This window comes from Tenebrio molitor, chromosome 5, assembly GCF_963966145.1.
Source record: "Tenebrio molitor chromosome 5, icTenMoli1.1, whole genome shotgun sequence".
Classification (NCBI taxonomy): Eukaryota; Metazoa; Arthropoda; class Insecta; order Coleoptera; family Tenebrionidae; genus Tenebrio; species Tenebrio molitor.
Window position 1 is genome coordinate 12,185,449 of NC_091050.1, and position 25,668 is coordinate 12,211,116.

Consider the following 25,668-nt stretch of genomic DNA (forward strand, 5'->3'; position numbering starts at 1 on the left):
TCGCAATTTTGATTTATTAACTATCTCGGAGGAGAGCGCGATTTGTCCGCTCATTGTGCTGTCAGCTGTCGAAAAAGCGACGCTCGCCTGTTTCCGGTCTAGGCCATCTTCTCTTTGTCTAGATCTTAATTGACAAATCTGGCAGAAAATCAAACCACCACACACACCACTCCGTAACTTGATATATTTGAGAACCTTGCGGTTAACGTCCGCCCTCTCTCCTTCACGATTCCCATTCAGATCCGGACAAAGAACCCATTTTTTTTTTAAATACAGTATCGCGATACGTCTAAAACGCCTGTATCCGCTTTATTTGCGCGGATGATGCTTCGATTGTCAGCTGAGACTGTGATTGTTCCAGATTAGCGGCGTAACCATTGTGGATGTATTTATGTGGGTCGAGGGGGTTGCGCGGCGAGCATAATGGCGGATTAAGCTCCTATCGACGTAATCTCTTTATTTTAAATGCGCACTGAAGGGTTTGATACTGTCGCTGGTTGGGCAGGGGCGACAGCTGCCATATTCGAATCGGGAATTTACCAGTTTTCATTTGACGAAACGCAATCAGGAACTATGACAGTACCGAAACGGTTTGTTTAATTGTCGGAGATAGGATCAGATGACTGGACAAGAACAAGAGGAGCAGAACGATAAATTGTTTTGTGGCGCAATCGACGGCCCGGATCGAAATTGGCTCCGGAGAGTGGGCCCGCGACGGGTTTCGGACCACGCTGTAGAAGCTTCCGCTGCAAGCTGGGAAAGAAAAGAGTCTTGTCGTAGCTTCAAACGTCTGTTGTTGCGTGACAGAAAAGGTTTAGTTTCCGCAGCGGGCTTAGCGTTTCTTGAACTGCCTTTTCAATGGTTTAGAATATTTTCAAAACACTATAAATCAGGTCGCACAAAAAAAAATATTCAAAGTACATACTTATAATATTGTTATTGAAAACAAATGATAATCGGATGACATGTGACTTTTTTTTACATTATTTTAACGTGTATAGTTGGTTGCGAAAAAAACGGGAACCGAAAATTTTTCTAATGTAAATTTGGCTTTGTCGATTTGTCAATTAATTATCTACTTAACAATACCTATAAAGTGATTTTTTAAAATGTCATTGAATTTTGACGTTAATTCTAACCTATCTCGTAAGAAGGTTTCACACTATGGAAAAATTGCAAAAATGTGTCAATTTTATTCTGACGTTTTTTTTGCAACCAACTGTAAATACTCTCATGGAGTTTCGGCCGTTCCTCCCAACTCACCCTGTATAAACTGAAGGAACCGCGCTAAGACAAATTTCTTCTTTTCTTTGTCACTTTTTACAGATATAAATATACAGGGTGATTCATAAATATACAGGGTGATTAATAAATATACAGGATGATTCACGAATAGTGTCTAATTTAGCGCCTTTATTCCTGCAACACAAATTATTACTCTCTCATAGAATACTTCGCTGTTTTTCAATTTGAACAAAATTTTGTGATCATAGTAATCCGGTTTCAGAAAAACGAAACAATAGTGTCAATCAAATGTGTCAAAATAATTATATTTTTGTAAATAAATCAGACACTATTCGTGAATCATCCTGTATGTAATTTGACTAATCTGGATAAATAGGTACTTTTTTTAACAATTGGAGAAACTTCGAAACTCCGTTGATGTACCTAATATTTATGGGACATTCTGTAAATATCCAATTATTTATTTTTAAAAGTTTCTGTACCGACCGACTTTGATTTATTATTATGAATTTACAAGTTCATTATTATTCCATTTTGATAATTTAAAAAACATCTGACACTCTTGGTCTTTTTAAAGATGAGTTTCTACTTCGGTCCGCTCAAAAACAAACGTAACAGAGCGCTTTGCACACCAACGAATCAAGCTAAGACTCTTTTTTAATTTTCACCCAATTCTCCACATTTGTTCCCAGTATCTGATTTGCATATTTTCGATAACTTACGTTATCTACAGGCATTGATTTGTTCGCAACAATTTTTGCACCGGCAGCTTTTGACCTTCGTTGTAATTTTCCAACTGGACCGTTATCAGATAAGCGTAATAAGCAAAATGGCGCACGATTTACGGCCATGTCAACATAAAAATCGCACAAAGACGCTGCTTAAAAAACCATAAATGCAAATTAGAGGAGATTAAGATTAGCGAGGCCAATAAAGCGTCTGAAATTAGTTCGTTAACTCCGACCGTCTGCGAACGTGTTGTTCCGAATAAATCTTTCATTATCTCCAATTTGAATATTTCAATCTCGCAATTGAAATGCATTGTGCATTGTGTGCAAATCGCCCGCGAATCTGTCACTGATACGGCGACGTTGATTATGATTTTTGCTCAAGAGAGCTTCCGCTTTTTTCGAAAGCTCCGGCTCGCGGAACAACTTGCGGATTTTTTCTTCCGGAGCTGGCCTCTAATTCGTTAATTATGAACTGTCCGTCGGCGGAGATGACGGCTCTTTTTTGCTTGTTAGGTCTTCTAAACGCATCACGTAACTGAGCCATCGCGATTCGCCGATAAAGAAAGAATATTCAGATTTGATGGTGATTTCTGGAATTTTAATCGGCCTCTTGTTGCGCCGACCATCCGCAATTAAAATTCTACGATTAATTTTTTTCGGCGGTGGGAGAAATGTTATCGTCTTGGTGGGCAGAGGCGCCGAGTGCGGCGGCAGCCGCCGCCTAATATCCCCATTTGTCATTTTTCATCAGCATAATGAGGGCGTACAGGAAATAAGAGACAATTAACAAACCATAATGTCTGTCGAAACACGAAAATTAGCATGACCACCTTTCTCCCAACAATTTTTGATATTTCGTGGTAATCGATGTCGAATTAGAAATTCTAATCGACATGGCCGGTCATTTGTATGAAGAGAACGAGGCGCACTTCCACAATTATGCTAACGTTATCGAACATTTGCTCATCCGACCGCACCTGTGCAAAAATTTACATTAAACTGCTCTCCCACGTATTTAATGGAACGGTCTCGTGACCATAAATTTATTTATTTAAACCAATGGCATTTCGGATGACCTATATTTCATGTGTTTTACATTATTTTTTCTGTGATAGATATGCAAATCGATGATATCTTGAGCGCGTGTTTACTATCTTGTCAAATTGTTGGGCGTTAAGCCGGTTTTACGGTGTATAAAGCAAGTGATAATAAGAGTTAGCGCAACTCGGGTTTGCACGATACGATTAAGCAAATTCAATTGGATTCGTAATAATTAATAGAGATAGTTCGAGGTGGTTCATTTGGAAACTGAAACAACATGGTTTTAGATAGAAGGATGAAAATATGTAAACGATTTTGAAAATTAACAAATTATTATTTGAAGTACATAGTGCATTGTGAAGTATCCTTTGAGGAAACCTTTGACCGTAGGTTGCCGTTGAATGTCCACGGGCTTTGAAATAGATCAAAACCATACCGATTTTCTCCAGCAAGCCATTTGCGATTTAAATTGAGGTTCCTGTCAAAGTGATTTAATTTCGAATTAAATGACAACAAAAAGCCTACTATGATTTTTTTTTCACCTATATTTTCATCAAATTCTGGACTCCAAACTTTTTTTGAAAAATTTTATCCCCTTTTTTTCGAAAACTATCAACATTTGTATAAAGCGTTATTGACTCAATCGTTACCTATTGTGGAGTTCTACCACTGGTTAAAATATCTCCACAACTTTCAAAGTCACCCTGTAGAACACAAACCATTCGCAGCACTAAACGTTACGAAACGTTTCGGATGTGGGGCGAAAGTCTTCAAAAAAACACATTCATAAGAATTATTATCAAAATGGAACGAGCTCGAGAATTAAGGAAACACACATTCTATTAAAAACTCCGGACATCTCACGAATTGTTCTTGCAGCCTTTTTGACACATACAAGAAGTCCGTCCAGGATATTTACATAATACTGCATACATAATAAAGAGGCGCACGTCGTACAAATACCACAATAACAAGTTGCGTTCCTAGAGGGACGTTTTCTAGGACCTTCACCATTCGTTGTTCACTGGTCCTGGGTGTTTGTTATATTTATTGAAAAGTAATTCACAAATTTGCACTCGGAGAGAGGAAAAACTTCTGGGTTCAACGCTTTGACACGCTGCAGATGACGCAAACCTTGTGCCCTTGACGCATTTCCCGATACTTCCCCATAACACAAAACCGTATCAGTTTTCACGTTATTACACACCCTTAACCTTCACCACTAACAATGAGGTACATCAAATGCAAGCCCAACAAAACTGACGAGCTCAACATAACAAAAATAGTTATTTGTGTATCAAGGCCGCGAAATCATTCTTTAACGTACCGAGAGAAAAATTGTCGCCGAGGCTGCTTACGGCAGAGGCATGACAATCTCGAGGATCTTAAAGGATTTCGCGACCAAGGTGTACACAACATTTTTTGTGCAACCGAAAATTTGTAATTATTATAAAACGAACAAGCAAAATTTACTTCACTTATAAATTCTGCGGTTTCAAATTTCATGCCCGAAAAATCTAAACGCCAGTCTTAGGTACATGGAAACTCTCATTCGTATCAAAGATTGAAATGACATTTACTTTAACGGCCGTCGTTAAAAGCAACGGCCGCGAAATTGGATTTCGTGGCCTATTTTAGGTACGCGAAGTGCTTGTTTCGCGTACAGTTGCACAAAAATGTGCGTTGCTGATAACAGCCGCTATGTCAGTTTCTTGTAATTTACTCGTGCAATTCTCAAACAATTTTTACGCCAATTTATATAATAAGATAAAGATTGTTTTGCTTATTTTTCAGTAAATAGGGAGTTATCATAGCTTCATATATTTATGACACTTCATGAATCATATTTATATTTATGTAATTACTGCTCTGAAAGATGTATTTTTTGACAGTCGTAGAAAAAAGTACATTTTTAATAATAATAGTAATTTTAAATCTTAGTAAAAAGTTGAAAAGTTCATTTGAAAACTTTTTTGCTCTATTTTTCTCATCTCTTGCGATGGTCCTTCAACCGGGTCTTATGTCTTCCAATCTGTGTACGTTGAATATGAATACTACGTGAATATCATTAGTTCCATTGTAATGTTAATGAAGAAATTCTTCGATTGTAATAAACTTGACAAATATGTTCGTTGTTGTGTCTGGTACCGAATGCCCTCACCACAACTCGAACACGTTTATCTTCCAACTTGTAAAAAATTTAAAAATTTTCCATTCTTCATTTCTTGTTCGATTTGACAGCTCGCAGGCGAAGATCGGTGTATTTTAGTCGACGTATTCGTGTAAAGCAGCAAGTAGTACTTCGGTCCGCGGTTCGTTATTCAGTTTCCATTAGGTCGAAAGCATCAGATACGTCTGGAGGCGAAGATATTTTGTAAAATAAATGTCACGTTACCTGCAGTATTAATCTCGGGAGCTCATAATATCAGTTTCAAAATAAAACTAAAGCTGGAAAGGAAAATTCATATAAAACCTCTGACAGCATCATCAGATACCATCTAAACGTCTATACTATTATAGCGACCTGGCCGGATACTTTTTCCTCCCGATAAAATTTACAGCATCCCACGGCAATTAATTACACTTTTATTATTCGTCCGGTGCACCCGGTATCGTGCCCCTGCCACAATTAGACAACACCGCCCGTCCACTTCTTCATCGGAGCGCGGAGGTGCGTCTTCTGGTAGCACGTCCATATCAAATTTCACCAACAAACTTACCTGGCTACCCCGTTCGATGAATGGCGCAGATTACGTAAAAATGCACCGCGTGGGCGACGACATAACCTCAAAGACGACACGACCGATTTTCCACGGGGCCCAATAAAACCATAAAGCTAATTTAGAGGACCAGATTTTTTGGGACCGGATCTCGTTCCCTCACAAAAACGAGCGAGGCTCTTTCGAGAGCTATTTATTTATATTTACAGTGCCAATATAAAAGTGACAATTGGACAAAAGGTGGCAGCACGGATCGGTGCGGCGACAATGGGGCCAACCTAAAATAAAATATAAAACTTGTCATATGAACAACGGTTTGATAAATAGCTCTTTATAGTCGGGTCGAACACTTGGGGTGGTGGTTGAGTTTCGCCGAAGAGGGAAACGGAGCCGGGGCCGTTCCGCCCAAAAACAAAGAACTAGACCGGCCGAGATAAATTACGCAAGAGCTCCACTGTTGCCAATAGAAAGTAGCTCCGCTCGCTTGATCCGCGTTTTGATTTGAAGAATTGACAGCTGCGCTCTGATGGCGCCGTTGTATTTCTTACAAAACGCGTAAACTGTTTGGGTCTGCTTAATTTTTCAGGTTATTTTTACCCGCGCGTGTAACACTGATCCCCCAATCAATTTTGCTAGTGGCGCCGTGTCAGTTTTTTTAATTCCCGGTGACAGTTTAGATCTTGACACTTGTTCCGAGTTCCGTGTACATGTTCGCTTGTTCTGCGACGCGTCGTTTAAATAACAAAGTGCGACGTTGCCACGAAACCATATTTTACCGACGAGCGTGGATTAAAAACGCCGTTTCTCACAGCTGTTTAATATTCAAATTTTATGAGAGTGTCATACATCACTGTTGACTATTGTAAATTAACAAGCGGAGGTTTACAGCGGCCTTAATGATGATGATGGTTAATTTTAATTTGTTCATTAATAAAAAAATATGACGGCCGGTCTGATTCAATTAGGCATTATTTAACCCCGAGCCACCGGATTTTTTAAATTAAATCGCACATTTACCGTGATTAATTAGATGTCAAACTCTACTAACCTGTTGGTGACGTTGACGGGAGTCGGACAGCGCCATCTTGAGTGACAGTTGTCAAGGCGTCGTTTGAATTCTGGCGCGATTTGTTGCACCGTCGCACAATTATTTATGGAACCAGTACTTAATAATGCCTGACTCGTACCTTTTATTTAATAATTCCGTTTCTTCATGGTCGAGTGCTAAATTATCCGAGCAAGAATTTCTCGGACTCTTATTATTTGTCATTAATTTTTTATCTGAAGGATTATCTTTAATTAATCAATATTCGCTCTTAGAACTGGCCGAGTAATTGCAATTATCCGATTTTCTGTCATCAATAATAATTAAATCGATTAATAGGTGATTGTCAATGGTTGAAGTTATCAAACGACGTAATAAGAGTAATCTAGTTGGCGAGTCTAATTGATGGTATTTCCATGGGATTTTTAGATTTATCGAAGTGAAATGTGGGCAGTTGGTTTTTGCTTCTGGTGAAAGTATTTTTAAATTTATTGTTTGTAAATTACCTTGAACGAAATTTATTTCTTGTTTTACTCAATTACTAAAGATAGAACGCTTAAATACAAACAAACATTACAAAATTCGGCTCAATGGAGGTCAGCGGCACAGGTAAATGTTTTCGGGTTCTTAAAAAATCATTAAAATGTAAAAGTCATTTTTGGACTTAAGAGAAAAATGTTTGCGAAAAAATTTAGAAACTCAATTTTGCGCTTGGTTTAGGCCAAAAAGCTGTGAGTTTTCAATTTCAAGAAAGTATTTGAGAAATAGAAAAAAGTTTTGCGAAACCGATAGTTATAAATGAAATGGACAAGTAATCATCAATCAAATATCATGCGTTCAAATGAAAACCTGGCCTCAGGAGAAGTTGAAAAAAATTAACCATTTGGAGCAGTGTAAAGTTTGAATTTCCCGCCGTTCTACACGAATGACATTTGTTTAAGTTTTATCAGCACATGTTTGAACGTGTTTGTTTTGAGGAAAGGGAGCCTTCAGATATTTGCTTCGTGAATAGGAATCGTTAGTTATTCCATTTTTAATGTAAAACATTGCATAGAAAGAAAAAACCAGAAAGATTTTTTGTTTATAAATTTTAGGTAACTGTCAACATGCTCTAATTACGACCGTAAAAAAGCAAAACAATTGAAGGTTTTCAACGTCTTCCCAGCCTTGGATTTCATTTGAACGCCCGATATTTAGATCTAAAAATCCAGATGTTTGGCAACTTTTTGGAAAGAAAGATTGAAAAAATTTAAAGATTATGGAAATAAATATCGTTTTTGGATATACACAGTGTGTATTTAAAATAGATATTCAAGCCGCGAAAGTTAGTAATGATAGATACATATTTTATTGAAGTTTTCAACAGATTTTTTTCCATTGTGGTAATAAACGAAGTTCCTGATATTTCAGAGCTCAGATTAAATAGTGCAGAAATAAATATTCAGTACATTTTTAAAAAGAAAATATCAAAAACCATTTTATGAACGGTATCCAAGATTTGTAACGTGCGTTCAAAAAATGTTGTGGTCAAATGGTCTGACGCGTTTATTTCCGTTAACGTATGGCGTAGCTTTATCAGCTGTCAAATATTTCGCGAAACAGGAAGTGTAGGACGAAAGGGTGGAAGTGGACGACCATCAATCAATATGTATTTCAGAAACTGTTGAAACAGTTAGGTTATCTGAAAGATTTATCAACCAAAAGACGACCTAGGTACGTTTTTTCACTCAAAGCACCTAAAATATTTCAAACTGTATTTTTATAGAAGTAGATGGTATCAATGATTTTTATTTGCATTTTTATTACAAGATTTTATTTTCTACTTGCATTTCTGTAATATCCTGCGTGGCTTTACGACCGTTATAAAATTTGACATTTATAGCAAGAGCAACTATTTGATCAAACAAAAAATAATTACTAAGTATGTTTCGATCAGTACCTGCATTTTGACCTGCAAGTCGCCATTCAAATTTCGTGATTATCGTGAAAAGGACTGTACCAGGCGAAAACTGTCGACGTTCAGAGATGATTTTCGTGTGCTGCCCCAAACCGAATGAAAATCTAGTGAAATACCTTGTAGTGATAATTCAGTGACGCCGTCGTGTTCTTGTGGGAACCGCCGACCACAATTAATTCTGTCGGGCAGGCGAACCGTCAAAATTTTGTTTATGTACCGTTTCGTTATTTAAGCTTGCTCCGTCTCCGGGCCTAAAGTCGTCGAAACACCTTGACTTATCGTGGCACATATAGAGGCAGACGAGCGGAAGGGTCGGCGGGTCACGCACTCTCCCGCCCCCGCCGGAATGCACGAAATCCCCGCCGCCCGTGTGAAACTTCCCCGCGAATAAATCAGATGCGGACACGGCCTTAGGCCGCTAAGGGCCCCTTTCCACGCGCTCCGCCAGCCGGCGTGATCTACCGTTGTTTGACTTGGGATAATCTGTTTTTTGTCTGGCCCAGTTTTCAAACACCGACTGATTTATGTCGAGCCTCCGCCGACTTAATAAAGATATATCGCGACACCCCGTTCTGGGGTGGTTCTCAAGATCCTTCTCCGGACTTTTTCTCCGCTACCTGTTGTGAACGCCTCAATAAGGAACTGTCAACGCGTGATTAATGCGGTCCGGCTGATCGATCCGTCCCGGCCTAGACGCCGAAATTTCAGATTCGCTGAAAAAGGCCCCGGATGACGAGGCCGCTCACAACGTATAATCGTGACAAATGACTGTCGGAACGGTGCCACATAATGGAAGACGTATGGGAATAATGAGGCTATTGTGGATCGGGCACACGTTAAATTGATGGACCTTTATTATATTTGAGAGCGTTGGCGCGAAATTGGTAAATAATTCCCGATGGAGAGGATCTCTGGGACTCCCGACGCGCCATTCACCGCGGAAAAATACGCCAGCTGAAGAAATCACGTGACGGTGGTCGAGATGCAAATCGACGCGAGCGGCACACCAGTTTCGGCCCCGGCGGGTGAGTGCGCTGCGAACACACGAGCCCTCGCTCGACGGTTGTAGTGGCACGAACGTCAAATCTCCCTCGCACTGCGCGCTATTATCCAGTAATGTGCTTTCGGTACTGCCGCAATTCACAGTTCACTAGATCCAATATGATGTAAATTATCTGAAACAAAGAAATCAAGTTCCACTTCCCTTAAATTGTTTGCAGAACATTTTGTAACTGACAAAAATTGTGTCTGAAGACACACCTTCCAAAGATTTCTATTTTTAAAGATGATTATGTTAATGAAGAAACTATTTATAGGCCAGCACCACTGTCTTAAACACACAAATCGACCATCACTTTCATTTTTAGGAATAATAGATGTTTTAGATCGGCTGAAGCATTGTTCATTTTACAATCCCAAGAGTACATTTACCGGTCTGACAAACGTCAATTAATAACGAATGTACCACCTAGCTCAGACTGTTCTTACTGTCTGGCGCCCCGCAAGGTTCTAACCTGAGTTCTTGTCCTTTTAGTTCTCATACATTTTCGATACTTATTTTCAGCTTGAAAATTTGTATTTTTAGCGATTTTGTGACATTAGCAAGTGCAACAATACCACAAAATACAGTACTTTCGCTTTGTCAGTACTAAGAATGACCCAGAATTTTTTTTAGAAATTCATTTAGGCTTGAATGCTTTGTTAAGTACAAGGTGTTCAAGGTTACGTCCAACAATAGAGTAAAATGCAGTACCTTGGCTTTATCGGTAGGTACTGACGATGCCCAATTTTTTTTTTAGAACTGTATCTAGATTCTGCTTGCTTTGGGAAAAATGTAATATTTAGATGTGCACTAGAAAAAAAACGAATAAATAAAGTTTATCTTTACGACGGTTCCAACAGATTTACACAGCTTTTGAAAAATCATGCTTGTCTTTTTTTTTAGTTTTTTGTAATTTTTTTTAATATCTACTTCTTTTTACATAAAATTGATATTTTCTTCAAAAAGCGATTCATAGAATTTCCGCGGCTGGAATTGCTTTCAATGCATTTCTTTCTTATGAGAAGTCATTTCGTTAATCTTTTCAATGTGGAGAAGAACAAGCTCTCATATCATAATATTGACTAAACGAATTAAAATAGATGTTTGTGTATCAAGGCCAAAAAGTGCATTTTTCTGTGCGAGTCTGAGTTTTCTGGCCGAGGCGCAGCCGAGGCTTCAAAACAGGTTGAGGACAAAAGGTACTTTTTGGCAGTTTTTGGTTTAAATAAACAAAAAATCCTTGTGCCTTCACTTTAGCGTTTTACAAATTTTCTAAATTCGCAAATTGTGATCTACTACCTTTCAAGAATTCTTTTTTTCCACTGGATGTTAAATTTTGTCTCAACTTTCTACAGATAAGTTGTTGCCATTGTGACTCGTCTATTGTGGAGAACTGTGTCAATGGTATTGACCAATCAAGGTTTTCTTGTGCCACAATAGTACATATTGTCCGCCAACTTTAAAATGTTTGGACCACTTCTTTATTACTTATCATGAAACTGTAAATTGAGCTAACGCTTCCTCCATATCCTTCTTTTGCAGCGAAAATCCTTTTTGCAGAGATATTAGAGCTCAGATCTTTATTTAAAAACAAACATCACTCAACAAGTGATTGGCTAAATCATCAATTCTGGAGCAACAAATCACAAACCATTCTCGTACATACGATACACATAAACAAGACTGGATTGTTACATTTTGTGATGCAAAAGACATTTCAGCAACTTTGAGAATTTTCGTCTGTCTGTCTGTCTCTTCGTTTGCACTTAACTCAAAAACTAACAGATCGATTTTCTTCAAACAAAGTTTGTCTGAACGGAAAAAGTCCTGATTGTGTTTTACACTTTGTTTCATCGCGATACGACGTCAGGGCGTTGCGCTGTAGTGAGTTCGCTGCGCTTATTGCTTATTTTTTTTTAACTAACTCTAACCACAAACACGCTCGATGTTATTGGCGTTATTATTGTTAATAGCGTATTGATTTCGTGTGACAGCGTTGAAGAAGGACCCCTTGACGGTATTCATCCGTGCGGCGCTACCGCATTGACGGACACAGGTCCAGGTAAACCACCCCAAACAGTCGATCCGCAAGTTCTCGACATGTCAAGTCGGTGCCCACTTCACACACACCCGAAGCCAGTAAATTTGGTCTTTTTTTCTCTCCCTCCGGCCGCAACTCCATTATTCACGAATTTTTCGAAGGGAATCGCTGATGCGGACGAAATGTGATAAACGAGTCGTCCCACTTTGCCCTCGCCCATTCTCCGAATTAAAACCGAATATTTCGAACCGGGACAGGTACACACGAGAAATTTTCGTAAACAAACACAAGACAGCCGTTACGAATTATTAATGACGGGGATGACTGGACAAATAGCGGAATATTTCACTCTGCTGCGGCTTTCGGTGTCTCGGCCGAGCTTGAGAAGGGTTCTTTTAATTGTTCGGGCTCGCTAAAATAATCGAATTTCACGGCAATTTACACTTTTTGACGGATTATGCGGCCATTGTTGGAGCGTTTTTATCGCGGGTAATGAACAAGTCGGCTTTAACTTTATTCCAACGCTGGCGTATTATAAATCAAGCTTCTCAGTTCCTGTCTTGGATAACAGGTGTAAAGGACTGTGTAAAGCTCGCTCAAGTAACGTACAGGCACTCTTCGACGAGTGGATAGCCTTGGAGGGAATTTTTCTAAATCGCTTTTTTTTTGGTAGAGTGCGTGCACGGAAATTTTCATAAATTTACTCCAACAGGCGAGCTTTGTCGTCCAACGAAGCTTTTATCATTTTCACGGTCACGACCACGAGTGCATCTGTCTAGTTTACACGAATATCCTATAGAATGTTGGTGCAGGTGACACATTCAATTCCGCTGAAAAAATGCGAATATTTTTGACATTAATAATAATTATTACTAGTCGAACATGGATAAAACTTAAACTTACAAGTAATATGTTCTGCATTTTTATTAAACTAGTAGTGGCAGATGTTTAGATTAAGCGGAAATGAAGAAATTGTCATTACAAGTGTGGAAGCGTTATCGACGGCAAATCATCTGAATTCTGGTAACATCTAGTTACCATAACAAAGAAGAAACATTCAAGGAAGCAAATTTGCGTTGTAGATTGCATTGTAGAAGTTTTACCAAATATACGTACTTGAAGTGACTCTGAAGGCAGCTGACACGTCAACGTAACAATCAGTACTATTCCTAAACTTTTCTTTTTTCTTTTGAATGTTATGCAGTACCCCTTAAACGTTTTAACTATTTCTAAATAGATTTAACAGGGTTAAAAATAGGTCGTGCTGACGTACAAGTGATTCTAAGGGTCCAAAGAAAAATTTTCAAATCGAAACAAGTGATTATCTCGTAAACTAAGCGTTTTTGACCCCATATGTATTAAGTGTTTTATGCTTATTTTTGATCATAGAATCAACCCTGAAAGTTTGTCGGTGGAACTCTGACACACCCTGTATAACTATTATTAGTAAATTAAAAAAATATTTTTTGTCCTTGTTGCTTTGTTATACGAATGTACTTGTTTGTGCCATTTATTGCGAAATTTATGTGGATTTTTAAATAAAATAAAATACATTTTATCTCTAGTTTTGCTAGATGCACATATACAAAGTGGACCACTAAAAAAATCTACATTGTTCCATATTGTCCAAGATATAGTTATGAATGTTATGATCATCTCTTTTAATAAATTGTTAAAACACATTTTTTTTTTTAACAATTTAGTGATTTTTTGTTTTTATGTTTCTTCCTTCATTCATCCTTATATTAATTATAATTTGTTATCTTCCGTAGTTATTTTATAAATGTCAAACAACATCTAATCCATTTGGATACATTTTGTCTTGTTATTCTTGGGGTATTTTTCTATTGTTTCTACGAATTTTTTTGTTTGTTTGTTTCTTTTTGATTTTTTTCTTTTTTGTGCCTTACAATAATAAATACATGACGTTCTTCATGCTTTTGTTAAATACAAAATAACTGCAAGAAAACTGTACCGGGACGTTCGGCCCTTAGATTTGCATACCGCCCCCGCGCCCGATTCTGGGGCCCACTAAAAAAGAAATATGGTCGAAACCGTCAAAACAAGTATTAATTTAGGCACTCCATCTGCCCATTCCGCCGCCCCCCAATTTCCATATAAATTAACGAGTGTCATTCGCCGCCTCCACTAACCCTTGGTGTTTGTTGTTGCAGGCGAGAAGCCGTTCAAGTGCGAATACGAGGGTTGCGACCGGCGCTTCGCCAACTCCTCGGACAGGAAGAAGCACTCCCACGTCCACACCTCCGACAAGCCGTACAACTGCAGGGTGTCGGGCTGCGACAAGTCCTACACCCACCCCTCTTCACTGCGGAAGCACATGAAGGTCCACGGTTCCTCGGGGCGCACACCCCCGCACTACGACAGCGACGGCGAGGAGTCGAACTCGTCGTCGGCGGGCAGCATCTCGGTGGCGGCCAGCCCCCAGATCACCGGCCCCCAAGTACCTGGAAGCACGGCGCTGAGCGAGTGGTACGTCGCTTGCCAGCCGGCGCCGCCCGTCACGCCCGACCCTCTCGGGGGGCTCAGTCACTTCGGGAATCTGCACCACAGTGGCGCCGCCACCGCCTATTGACAGTGATAATGTACAGGTTGTTGAGTTTTGTACATACGAGGGGGCTTCCGGTTGCGCCGAGGGCCCCGGGACGCAGAGCACTTCCAATTTACAAAACATGGAAATCTTTTAGGGATTTTGGTTGTTGGTACGCGGGGCGGCGTCGGGACGCTCTCACCGCATTTTTTTTTTGGGGCGCGATAAATACGTAGATATTTATTTGGTTTTCTAAATTTAAAAAGATTCGCAACGAGGCGTCGAGGTCAAGGTGATCAGCTGGAAGCTCCGTCCCAATTTTTTAAATTTGACTGTGAATAATTTAATGTTTTTTGATGATTCCCGTGCAATGATATACAGTGGCTAATTTTATTTTATTTTTATTTTCTTTTTGTTGTAAAATAAGTTCCGTCTACATAAGTTTATGATAATGCGTCTTGTATATTTGTATAAATTTTATTACTGATATTTAAGTGTAAGGCCACCAGTTGTATAAAAAATTATTGTAAATATATCTTATCAGGGATCTCTGTATATCTGAAGTTTATTATAACTTGAATTTATTGAAAATAAATTTGACTGATGATGTATAAAAACGGCTTTTATTCCACTTTCCTTGTACGAATCACTTAGCAAAACCTACATACGTCAATTGTTATTTGTGTATAAAGTCCAAAAAGTGTATGAGCCTGATTTTTCTTGCCGAGGCGCAGCCGAGGCTTGACACAGGCGAGGACACATTACATTTTTTAGGCGACCGCACGAACTACAAAGCAAAAGACACAATTGAAAAAATTACATTTTTTTTAATAGTATTTGTTATGAGCTTGCCAACAAAAACAGAAATTTACTATTTGCAATACACTTACTTATTTACATAATTTATGGTGATAGGGCAATTATCGGTTTTGTCGGTTTCCTTGCTAACTTACTAAATAAACCAATAGATGGCGCCACGGTCAGCGTCCGAAAAAAAGTTACTTTTCGTCCTCTTGTGAGTACGTAAAATTACCGTTTTCAAAGTACAACAAAAAAAATCATAAGATACCAATTCAGAACTGTTATAAGATGCACCAGAAAAAAATTGCTTCTGAAGCCCTCTATCATTTTGAACTTGCATGAGCTTTTGGAACTATACGAAGCCCGAGATAATCATGGCGAAGCTGTCAAAAGCTCCACGGAGCACAGTTTGAAAATATCTGCCCTAGCCCCCTTTCCCAGCCATTGGAACGCCGCAGGGGCCCCACCCGGTGGCGAAACCTCCTGACACACAAACGTGAAGAATTCCAAGTTGATGCGTGCAAGTGCGCCATCATCATTCCTCCAGAGATGACATCCCGGTTGTCGAAATCCGTGTCGAGATAAAGGAACGCGCCTCGGCGACGTCGCCGCAAGAGATCGATGGCGCTCCGGAGCCCCTCGCGTTATTTACATAAACAAAACGTCCACTTAATTAGCCACTTATTAATAATTCACGAACGTAATTAATTATGCTCAATTATGAAAACATATCGAGGAGAGATATTTTAGGAAACGTCTCGGCCCGATAACATAAAAATCGTACCCAAACAGAAAATATTAATAAAGATGAAATATCGTTCCTGCTGACTGGACCCGGGGAATTATCAAGATAAATTAGTTAAAGTCGTTTTTTTACGACATATATGTAGTTAAAAATGAGCCAAGTAGTTGTTTGTTTGGGCCTCATTAATAAGGGGACGTGAGAACAGGGCCGGCGTCGGCCCCAGATGTAAAAATTGCAAGAAATTGTTTACGTGAAAAGCGTCGATGGGCCACTCGTCCTGCAAGATATTAAAAATATATTTCGTTGAATTAATATGTTGTCTTTTTTAATAGGCACATAACTTTACCTCAAAATTTATCGTGGGTTAAATTTGAATATTTATTAAGGGACTTGTTTTTTCTCCGTCCTCTCTTGTTCTTCTTTTTCGCTCTCCGTCTCGCTCCGTTCCCTACACATATTTTCATGTGTTTGGAGAATGCCAAGAATGTGAACATCGTTTGGGACCAAATTAATTATGTTGAACGTGCGTTGTGGTTGTTAGAGGCAGGTGATAATTTAGATCAGGTGGAAATACACTGTGCTTTATGAATTATGATGAGATTTACATCCCGAGAGCGAGCTTTCACGGATGCAAATTTCTCACAAGGATTAACGCACTCCTCCCAACGTTTTCTTTCCACCGATCGGGATGACTCGATAACATAATCGTAATTAATTGCCGTATCGATTCGTGGAAGGTGAATTTAATAAATATGCACGACTCTGATTTTGTGTTACATAATGGAGGATCGTGACTCACAAAAAACCTCTTGTCAGGATTTTCGTTACGAGATTGATTGCTGTTCTGAGTATTGTCATATTATGGCCGGAGGTGCTTTCCGAGATGATTAAATTGAGATACAATAACTGATGAGAAAGTGAAAAGGATCATTCATTTAAAAACATAATGTGAAGCAGGCCTTCAGACAATGTCCTACATGACTCTCCTTTAGTGTTTTACGTGCGTCCTGTTCAGTGTTTAATTGTTGCATCTGCACAATTCGACATTCTACGTTCACAGTTTTCGTTTGGTTGCAATTGTGGTATTGTCATTTTTTACGGTTTGCAAGCCTCGGCTATCGCCTCGGCCGTTTCTGGCCTAATGATACAAATAACTATTCTCTTTACATCATACGTTATCTTGAATTCCTAGTGAACATTTTTAGCAACTTAATATATTAATTAACCGCATTATAGAAGAATCAGAGCTCCACAGAAAATAGTAATGTTATATTTAAATGATTTTAATGTCATTATGAATTTAGATTCCGTTAACGTATGGCGTAGCTTCATCACTTGTCAAACCATAGATGTCAAACGTCATTCAGTGAACAAACAGTGATGTGAATTATTTCTTTCGCTAAAAAACACTTCCTTTTAGAAGTCTCAGCGAGAGTTTGCCTAGTTTTCATTTAAAATTTTGAATTAATTTGCAATAAATTAATAATCAAAGTGAGGTTATGTACCTGAAGAAAATATCAAAGCCTACCTAAGTAAAAGGACGACCCGCGTTTGTAGAACAAAGAAAACCACAGCCTGCTGAACCATAAATTTTTTGAACCCTTGACACATAAAGAATTTCGATCTGATGTTAGTGGATAATTTTGATGAAATTTACGTATGTCGGTTATTTTGAATTTCATAGACTGTTTCCAAAAAACGACTCTTTAAAAATAAAACTCGTCAAGTGATAAACCTGAATTGGTGTCAAAATATGTCAAAGTTAAATATAACCTCGTTAACTCTTGGAAGAACAGGAAATGAACCAAACGTTTTTTGCTCAGTTGAGTAAACCATTATGTAGTTTTGAAAAAAAAAATCTTTCAAAACACAGGATGAAAAGCAATAACTGATGCAAACAAAAACTTTGAGGTTAAATTGGACACCTGACGCTTTGTAAGTTACGACATACGCGACAAAAACAAAAATTTTATCAGGGGGATCTTGGCCAAAAAGTTATTTAGACACACGATACAATGATTCAAAAATTTAAAGGAGAATTGATATCTAATGAATATTAAGATTTTAGTTGTATTAAATGTTTATTTAAAAAAATCAATTTTCTCCATTCATATTTTAATAAAATAAAACAATCAAATGTGATGAAGTTCTTATAAAGTTCTTCTTTGCCATTTTAAATATGTGTAGGTTTCTCTCTTAAATATCTCATATTTGTCAAATAGAATTCACGCAACGTCAAAATTGACAAGTGACATTTTATTAAGTCACGCCTCTCGTTTACAGAAATGTTGTTTTCATGGCCACCTCGTATCTCTTCTTTTGTTGATCACATTGTATCTCTCTGGGCGGTCAACTTCCTCCTTGGGTCGTCGCTAATTAAAATAAATTCCCATCAGCTCAAACAGTATTATTTACAACTCTTTCTGCTGCAACTTAGTTTCCACTTGAAAAGCACTAGATTTTTGATGGCGACGTTTTAATTTTCTGCAGAAGCGAATCAGAAATTGTTAGCTGGCAGTGGTGATTTTTCGTTCGATCAAACACCGCATTTATTGGGTGCTCGGCAAAGAAGTCCTTCTAATTTCGGTAGTTAGCAGCAAAAGACAAATTAAAAATCCGGCGGTGGCGCCATTTCGCGCCGGTCCACCTCGGCAGCCCCAAAAGCCACCTAATTATCCCCGTAAATTGCTTTCTTAATGGCATTCGCATCAGAAATTGAATTTTTCAAATACTACTCCGAATCAAACGTCGACGTCCGTCGTGCGAGCATCGCTTCGGAGCGCATTATACGAAATGACAGCGCATTATAAATGATCGGATTGGTTAATGAAATGATAATGGTAATGAGACGCATTCCTCCGCTGACCTGACCTCTCTCAACCACCTTGCTCTCCGTTCCATCTCGTTAATTTATTCAACGGTAATTGTTCATCGCCCAAGAATTTCCCCTCTTTGCCAACAAACAGGACGATCAAATAAACTCGCGACAACGAAATCGACCGACTATCTCACCGCACCTATATACAAAGCGATTAAAAATTATAAACAGATGTGGTTTTCGTGTGTAAAAGTGCGGCGTGCACGTGCCAGGTGCTTTCCGTTTGTGTTTCTTGGCCGCATTTCACGCTTATTTATAATACATGAGAGTTTTTGTATCAAACACTGACTAACATTTCTGGTTTATGTCGCGACGACGAGCGAACAACGGTTTTTGGGTAAATAAATAGATCCGAAGTGCGATACAATTATGGCAACAGAGGATCCTCCAAAATACAACCGCCAAGGGAACAGACTTTACATCAAATCTGTCAAAACTTTCAATCCAGTGTAAATATTTTTAGAAGTGTATGGAAATTTACAAACACCATCGTTATTCGTTACATGAACCTTGCACAAAGGTTTCTGAAATCAAGGGAAACAATGAAACAATAGTTATTTGTATCGCAAGGCTAGAAACTGACATTTTGCAAGTGTGAGTACGGTTTGTGGGCAGAGGCGTCAGCCGAGGCGCCACAAATGCGAGCACTTACAAACAGTTTCTAAAAAGAAGCAATTTCTTTTCCTTCACATTTCCAAATCGCTTGACTTTGACTGGATGAGATTTATAGCACACCACTGTGCCTTGTAGATTTAGATCCAATGTATATTTCTAGGTTTCATCAGCAGTACCTTCTTTAGATTTTCTTTGCACCGTTGTTCCTTGGAGTTGCGTCATGGAGCAATCAAAAATGTTTCCTCACGTGATCGTGTAAAATGCTGTAATTTCAAAAGTACTTTTTGTAACGCCATAAGCGACTTCTTTTTCTCTTCGCACAACGGTTATGTCTTTTTTTCTGAAGGTACCTCACTGCTAAAAGTAGAACGGAGCTCTTCAATGCATTTTATCAGAAATCGTAGCTCTATGATTTGGATTTGGTGGTGAGGCAAGGGTGACGTTCCTGCCGGTGATTTTTCCCGTCCATCTGCGAACAATGTGCAGTGCCATTTCTGTCAGAAGTCGGGCTGCAGCGGAGGCTGCGGACCGGCCCCGTCGATTCCTGATAAGAATTGACTTATCGAGCTGCTCGCAGGATTTACGAGCGTCAATAGGAAACACCGTCAGCTGATCCCTGTGGAGATTGCGGCCCTGAGCAAAAAGGAATTTTCGTCCGGTTTCCTTGCGAAAAATGAACGATAATGCACTTGGCGGCGTCGTGCACGCCACTGCCGCCGCGTCCGCTCGGGGATGAAATACGGCGGAGCAATTTAAAAAATAGTAGCCGTTGCCAGATCAAGATAGGTATTCTAATTGTGCAGGAGGCCGCCCACGCAACTCGCGATAATCAAGCAAAGAGTAATTAATTACCGGACGCACCTGTGCCCTCGTTTGGGAGGAAAACGGCCGAATCGGAGGAGGTGTTCGAGCCGCCGAGATTTACAACGGCGGCGGGAGGGGGCGGCGAGGGCGCGCGCTCTCTACACGAAATATAATAAATAGCAGATATTTCAGAAGAAAATTAGGTCCTCCATCTTTATTGCCTGCCAACAGAACGGATAAAAAACTGATATAAGTTGAGAGCGCATTGTCCAGACGCGGCTCCTGCTGCGAGTAGATGTTCATGTCCTCCGAAGAGAAGGGGGTGGGATGATTCACTGATACCAACAAAATAATATTGTACACATGAAGTATGGGTTTGGGAACCTACCAACGTATTATGTGGCAGAGATGGGGCCGCCACGATGAATGAATGGCGGTTGGCGGGGGCAGATGACGGCCACGGAAATTTATTTAATTGGGGATGGGGGCGCCAAAATTGACCCTGGTAGGCGACAATAAACATGCGAAGACGACGAAGGAGAGAAACGTGTTGTTTTCACAAGAGTTCAATAATAGGACAAAGTGGTGAAAAATAAAATAATAAAGGGACAACAAACAAATACATTCTGGCACTGTTATTAAGCTCTTGAGGAAAGAAAAGAGGTTAAAAGGAGTTCCTGAAAATTTCTCCGTTCCTTATTTCGATGTAGAAGACGGACGAAATAATTTTGTTCAAAAAGAAAGTACAAGGAAGGATCGTTAGGATATACAGGGTGTCTCAAAATTCGCGAATTCCGAATTCAGGGCATTGTAGGGGATCACTTCAGTAGTCCAAATTTGGAAATTAAAAAAAAATCGGGACTCCCCCCACAAAGATACATTGGTCTCTTTGAAGTGCGTTTTCTTCAAATACAGGCTGAAAAGTTCAGTGTTTATTGTTATTTATGGTATAGATTGTAGAAAATAATAACGTAAAACAATTTTTTGAAAAATAGCTTTACTTTGGAGTAAAGGAAGAGCGAATTTTTTTTCTGAGTATTTTTCGAGGTCCACTGGGTTCTTCCCTTTCACGCTCTGAATTCGGAATTCGCGAATTTTGAGACACCTGTAGTTTAAGAAAAGAAGAAGGCAGTGATAGTGACGAAACTTATTTTGATTTTTTTTGAAGTAAAAACTTCTTTGGACGCACCACGACATTATTCCCGGGCAGTGAATTAATTTCACCGTCACACCCGTCGCACCGTCACACGCGTCACGTCTCACGTTCCGAGGTGAAAGGCTCAGTTTCACCACCTTCATTGTGACTTTGTTTTATCTATTTATTTATGTATCTTAAAATATAAATCGTGTCACAGTTCTTTGAAATAACAGAAGAATTGGTCAGAAGACTTATTTGCATTTGGCCATCCCACACACGTTCAACAACTGGTTGCAGTTGCCCCCCCGATAAATCGGTCAAGCTAGAATTTTTCCTTCAAAAACGTTATCGTCCCTGCGTTATCTTGCTGGACACCGTTTTCTAGCCCTAGTCGCTTGCACCGCGTTGTAAACACGTCTCCAGATACGATCAAAATGTGAGAACCGAAGTTTGGGAGCCGCGAGAACCACCCGAACCACCTTGGTCCCAGAAAAAAATCGATTTGACCGTCCTGTTCGCGAAGCGGCCGAAAATCATTAATTTCCTTCGCCTTTCCGTGATGTTCCGAGCACGACCAATAAATATTTTCCTAAAAAATCCCACTCAATGTAATGAATTTATGGGCTGAGACGGGCCTTGTATTTATTATAATAAGATGAGGATCGTGTTGTCTCGAATTCCGCATATTATTTATGGTTTCTGTAGCGTTTCAATTTATCCATCCTAACGTTCGGAATGCCGGCGGGACGTGCAGTGGGCGTGTGGAAGCCGCCTAATAACGAGGATACTTATTAGATTAGTGTAATTACCGAGTCGTGAAGAAATATTGGCTCTCGAAGGGCGTTTTATTTGTTGGTTTTTCCGTCAAACCCGGACGAACGACTCGGCTCTGTCGCGATCGACGCCGCTCGAAGCCGAGCGACCAAATTCAAATTGGGAAGAGTGTTGTTTCCAGATAGCAATCATGTTTGGAATGTTCGGGACACGTGCACGACCACACCTGGACACCCCTAATGGCCCCCGAGATGCAGAACTACCACCGGAACGGGCCCCCGGGCCTAGATTCCTATCGCCCGGAATTTTTGGAATTTTTTTCAATTTTATTTGATCAGGGAGTCGTCTCGGGGGTGGCGGGAATGCAGACGTCCGATTAACATATTCGCCTAATTACTAAAAGACGCGTGCTGGGTACGGGCTCGAATGTTGTGGGGCCGAGGGGGCCACGGACACCGCAGGGGATGGGTGGAACCGCCGCAGGGGGGCTCGTGTGGTTCGGTTTCTAATTAACCTGATCGATTGCAGTGCACCGTGCATTATGCAACTGCTCTGTAAATCACAATGTCGTTTAAAATTATGGCCTTTTTACTAGCTCCTTGCCGTTCTCTTTATCCCACTGTTGCTTTATTATATTCGGTACCCGGACAGTTGGTAATTGGATACGCAGAATGGGAGATTCTTTTTTACATCCGCCACCACGAGGGTACTTCATGGTACTGTACCATTGCTACGAGCAAAATGAATGACAAAATTATTCAAAGACACCGGACGAGTAGTAAGTCTATTGAATGAAACGACGATAGTATTCATTGAAGCGACTTTTTGGGAGTTTTTTTTTTTTGAATTATGACAGTGGTTGGTCATCCGAGACGGTGGAATGTTGGCTGGCGTCTCCGAGGAACATAACGACATGCGCCAGCACTATCTAGCGACGATCAAAAGTATTACAAGCGTTATTAATAATTTGTGTCTGAGTTTTAACATCCTCTAGGACGCATTTATAAAAAGAGAATTAGATGGCCTTTCACCGGAATCATCTTTTTTCTCTTGTTCTCACTTTTGCCGGCGCAATTTTTTCCTCTGTGATCACCAATTCTTAAACTTGAAATCTCAATCAAGTCACGACCAAGCCAAAAAAAAAGATACGCTTGAGAAGTTAAGTTCACTGGAATCTGGTGGCAAATTTAAAATCTCAATCAAGCTGCGACTAAGAATAATTGTCACAACTAATCGCAAAAAAAGTTTTAAGCTCATTTAAATCTCAAAATGTCTTGATCTCCGCTACAAACATTTGCTTCTTTCGTCCATTTAAAAATCATATTACACTGCAAGTTCTCATTTAGATCACGACTAAGATTTACGACTGACAAAGTCGTTCAAGCGTACAATACGAGCTTGAATTAATTAAGAGTTTCTGTGATCTCAAATTTAATGGACTTCTCTCTGGTAGCAAATTTATTTGTAAAATTCGTCTAGTCACAAAATAGAATCTCAATCAAGCTACGACTAAGAGTTATCACAACTATACGCTTGAGCTCAATTAAATCTCAAAATATTTTCATCTCTTGCACAAACATTTGCATCTCACGACTTTTTAAAAATAGTCACACTTGTAAGCTCTCACCTAAATTACGACTATAACAAAATCGTTCAAGCTTACAATACGCGCTTGATCTCTGTGATCTCAAATTTAGTTGTCTTCTCTCTGGTCGCAGACTCATTTGTAAAATTCGTCTGGTCGCAAATTTAAAATCTCAATAAAGCCACGACTTGAGAACTTAAGCTCAATTAAATCTCAAAATGTTTTCATCTCTTGTACAAACATTTGCATCTCGTGTCCGTCCGTAAAATAATTATATTTGTAAGGCCTCAGTTAAATTACGACCAAGACTGCGACCACAGTTTACGACCGTAGCAAATTTATTCAACAAAATGTTTGTATCATTTTTCGATTAGAAAATGACAGTCTTGTGAAGCGCCGGATTAAGTTACGACCAAGATTGGTGTCTCAATTTTGTTGTCAGTGCAATTTGTGTAGTTTTTTGTGTGAAGGGGTGGGGAGCGGTGTGGGGTGTTATAAATAGACGCATCAGCGACATTCTATCTTTTGATGGGTTTTAATCAGCCGAAGTTGTGTTTTACAGTTGTTAAGTCATTTATTTATACAGTCAGACAGTTTGAAAAATAAACATGTGTCAAGTGACGACACAGGAATGTAGTTAGACACGGGTCTGTCGCGTGCGTGGCACCAAATCCGGGACGTCCCAATGAATAAGATAAATCGAAGCGATCCGGCCCTGATAATGGGCCGCGATCAGCATGACAATCAAAAAGCAGAGTTCGTCTGGATTTTTCCGAGATATCTCCATAAACTAGGAGCGCACCAGAGCAAAAAACAAATAAATAAAAAGAACGAAGAAGGTAATGAATGGTACCTGAACACACGAGCCCAATAAAAATGGAAACCGAATAGTAATACAAAACATGAAGCTACAACATTCTTTGGATTTTTTATAGCCTCCTTCATCGGTAGGTATAGGCCGTGGTATTAATTTGATTTTATTTTATTATGACGTAGATCGATAAATTTCACCGAGTAGGTCCTTAAAAAAGGACAAGGACGGAGAAGGAAGGAGAGAGGTGGCGCCAGACTACCGGCGCCAATCAGAAAGCTCAGTTCACGTTTTTTCCGTTTTAATTATCGACGATCGCGACCGACGCATAAATTTCGGCGACGTTTCGCCCGAATAATTAGCACTTCCTCACACCCACGGGCGGCGATAGCCGGTGCCCCGTCCGGCCGCTAATTTACCAGTTGGGACAGCAGAGAGCGCTGACGTCGTTTCACTTATGATAGATCACCGTGTACGGCGAGGAATGTCTGAAAGTCCTCTTCGCCGAGCTCTCCGCCTGTAAATCAGCATACTTTCTGCGTTGCTTTTTTGTGGGGTCGTCGGATGGACTCTTCGGCCGTTTATTAATTTACGAGGCCGATGCGGATTTTCGCACGCTCTTAATTTCGGCCGGGGTTCCCGTGGGAGGCATCGAGGTTTTGGCCGCGATATTCAATTTGCGGCGAGATGGGACAAATTGCCAGACCAAGTCGTGTCGCGGTTCAACAGGACGCTGCACGTTCTCACGCGGTGCAGAAGATTTTCCCGGATGAGGTGAAGAGATGAGTGAAAGGGCAGGTCCGATGCCGAGTATGTCACGACGGTTTATGATGTGTGCTTATAAGTGGGAAGTTTGCACGCAGGGGCGCAGCACGCGGAAAAAGGGATTTTTAAACAAGTTGCATAAGGAATTTTTGCAGGATCATTTTTGTCCTTTCAGAAATAATTGAAGATTGAAAATTGAAGCGAAATCTTTCTGTGTTAATAGAACTAAAGAAATCTGTAATTTTGGCCATTTTCGGAAGATGTTCGCCCCATTGTCTGGTAAAAACTAAATTCCTTAAAAAGTTTGAGCGCATCAGTCATTCCGTTCCCCCGAGTTCTGTTTTAAGGGTGCGGCGAATTAAAACTAACCCCAAACAGTTTT

At 39.8% G+C, this 25,668-nt stretch overlaps 1 protein-coding gene across 1 annotated transcript in view; it reads left to right on the forward strand.

Annotated features, from left to right (window-relative positions):
• Positions 1 to 15,000, forward strand: part of LOC138131251 (zinc finger protein ZIC 4-like) — a 33,061-nt gene extending 18,061 nt beyond the window's left edge. Inside the window, exon 2 of the mRNA XM_069048147.1 lies at positions 13,997 to 15,000. Coding sequence (XP_068904248.1) covers positions 13,997 to 14,415 — 419 coding nt within the window. The 3' untranslated portion in view covers positions 14,416 to 15,000. The remainder of the gene's footprint in view (positions 1 to 13,996) is intronic.
• Positions 15,001 to 25,668: the final 10,668 nt, after the last annotated feature.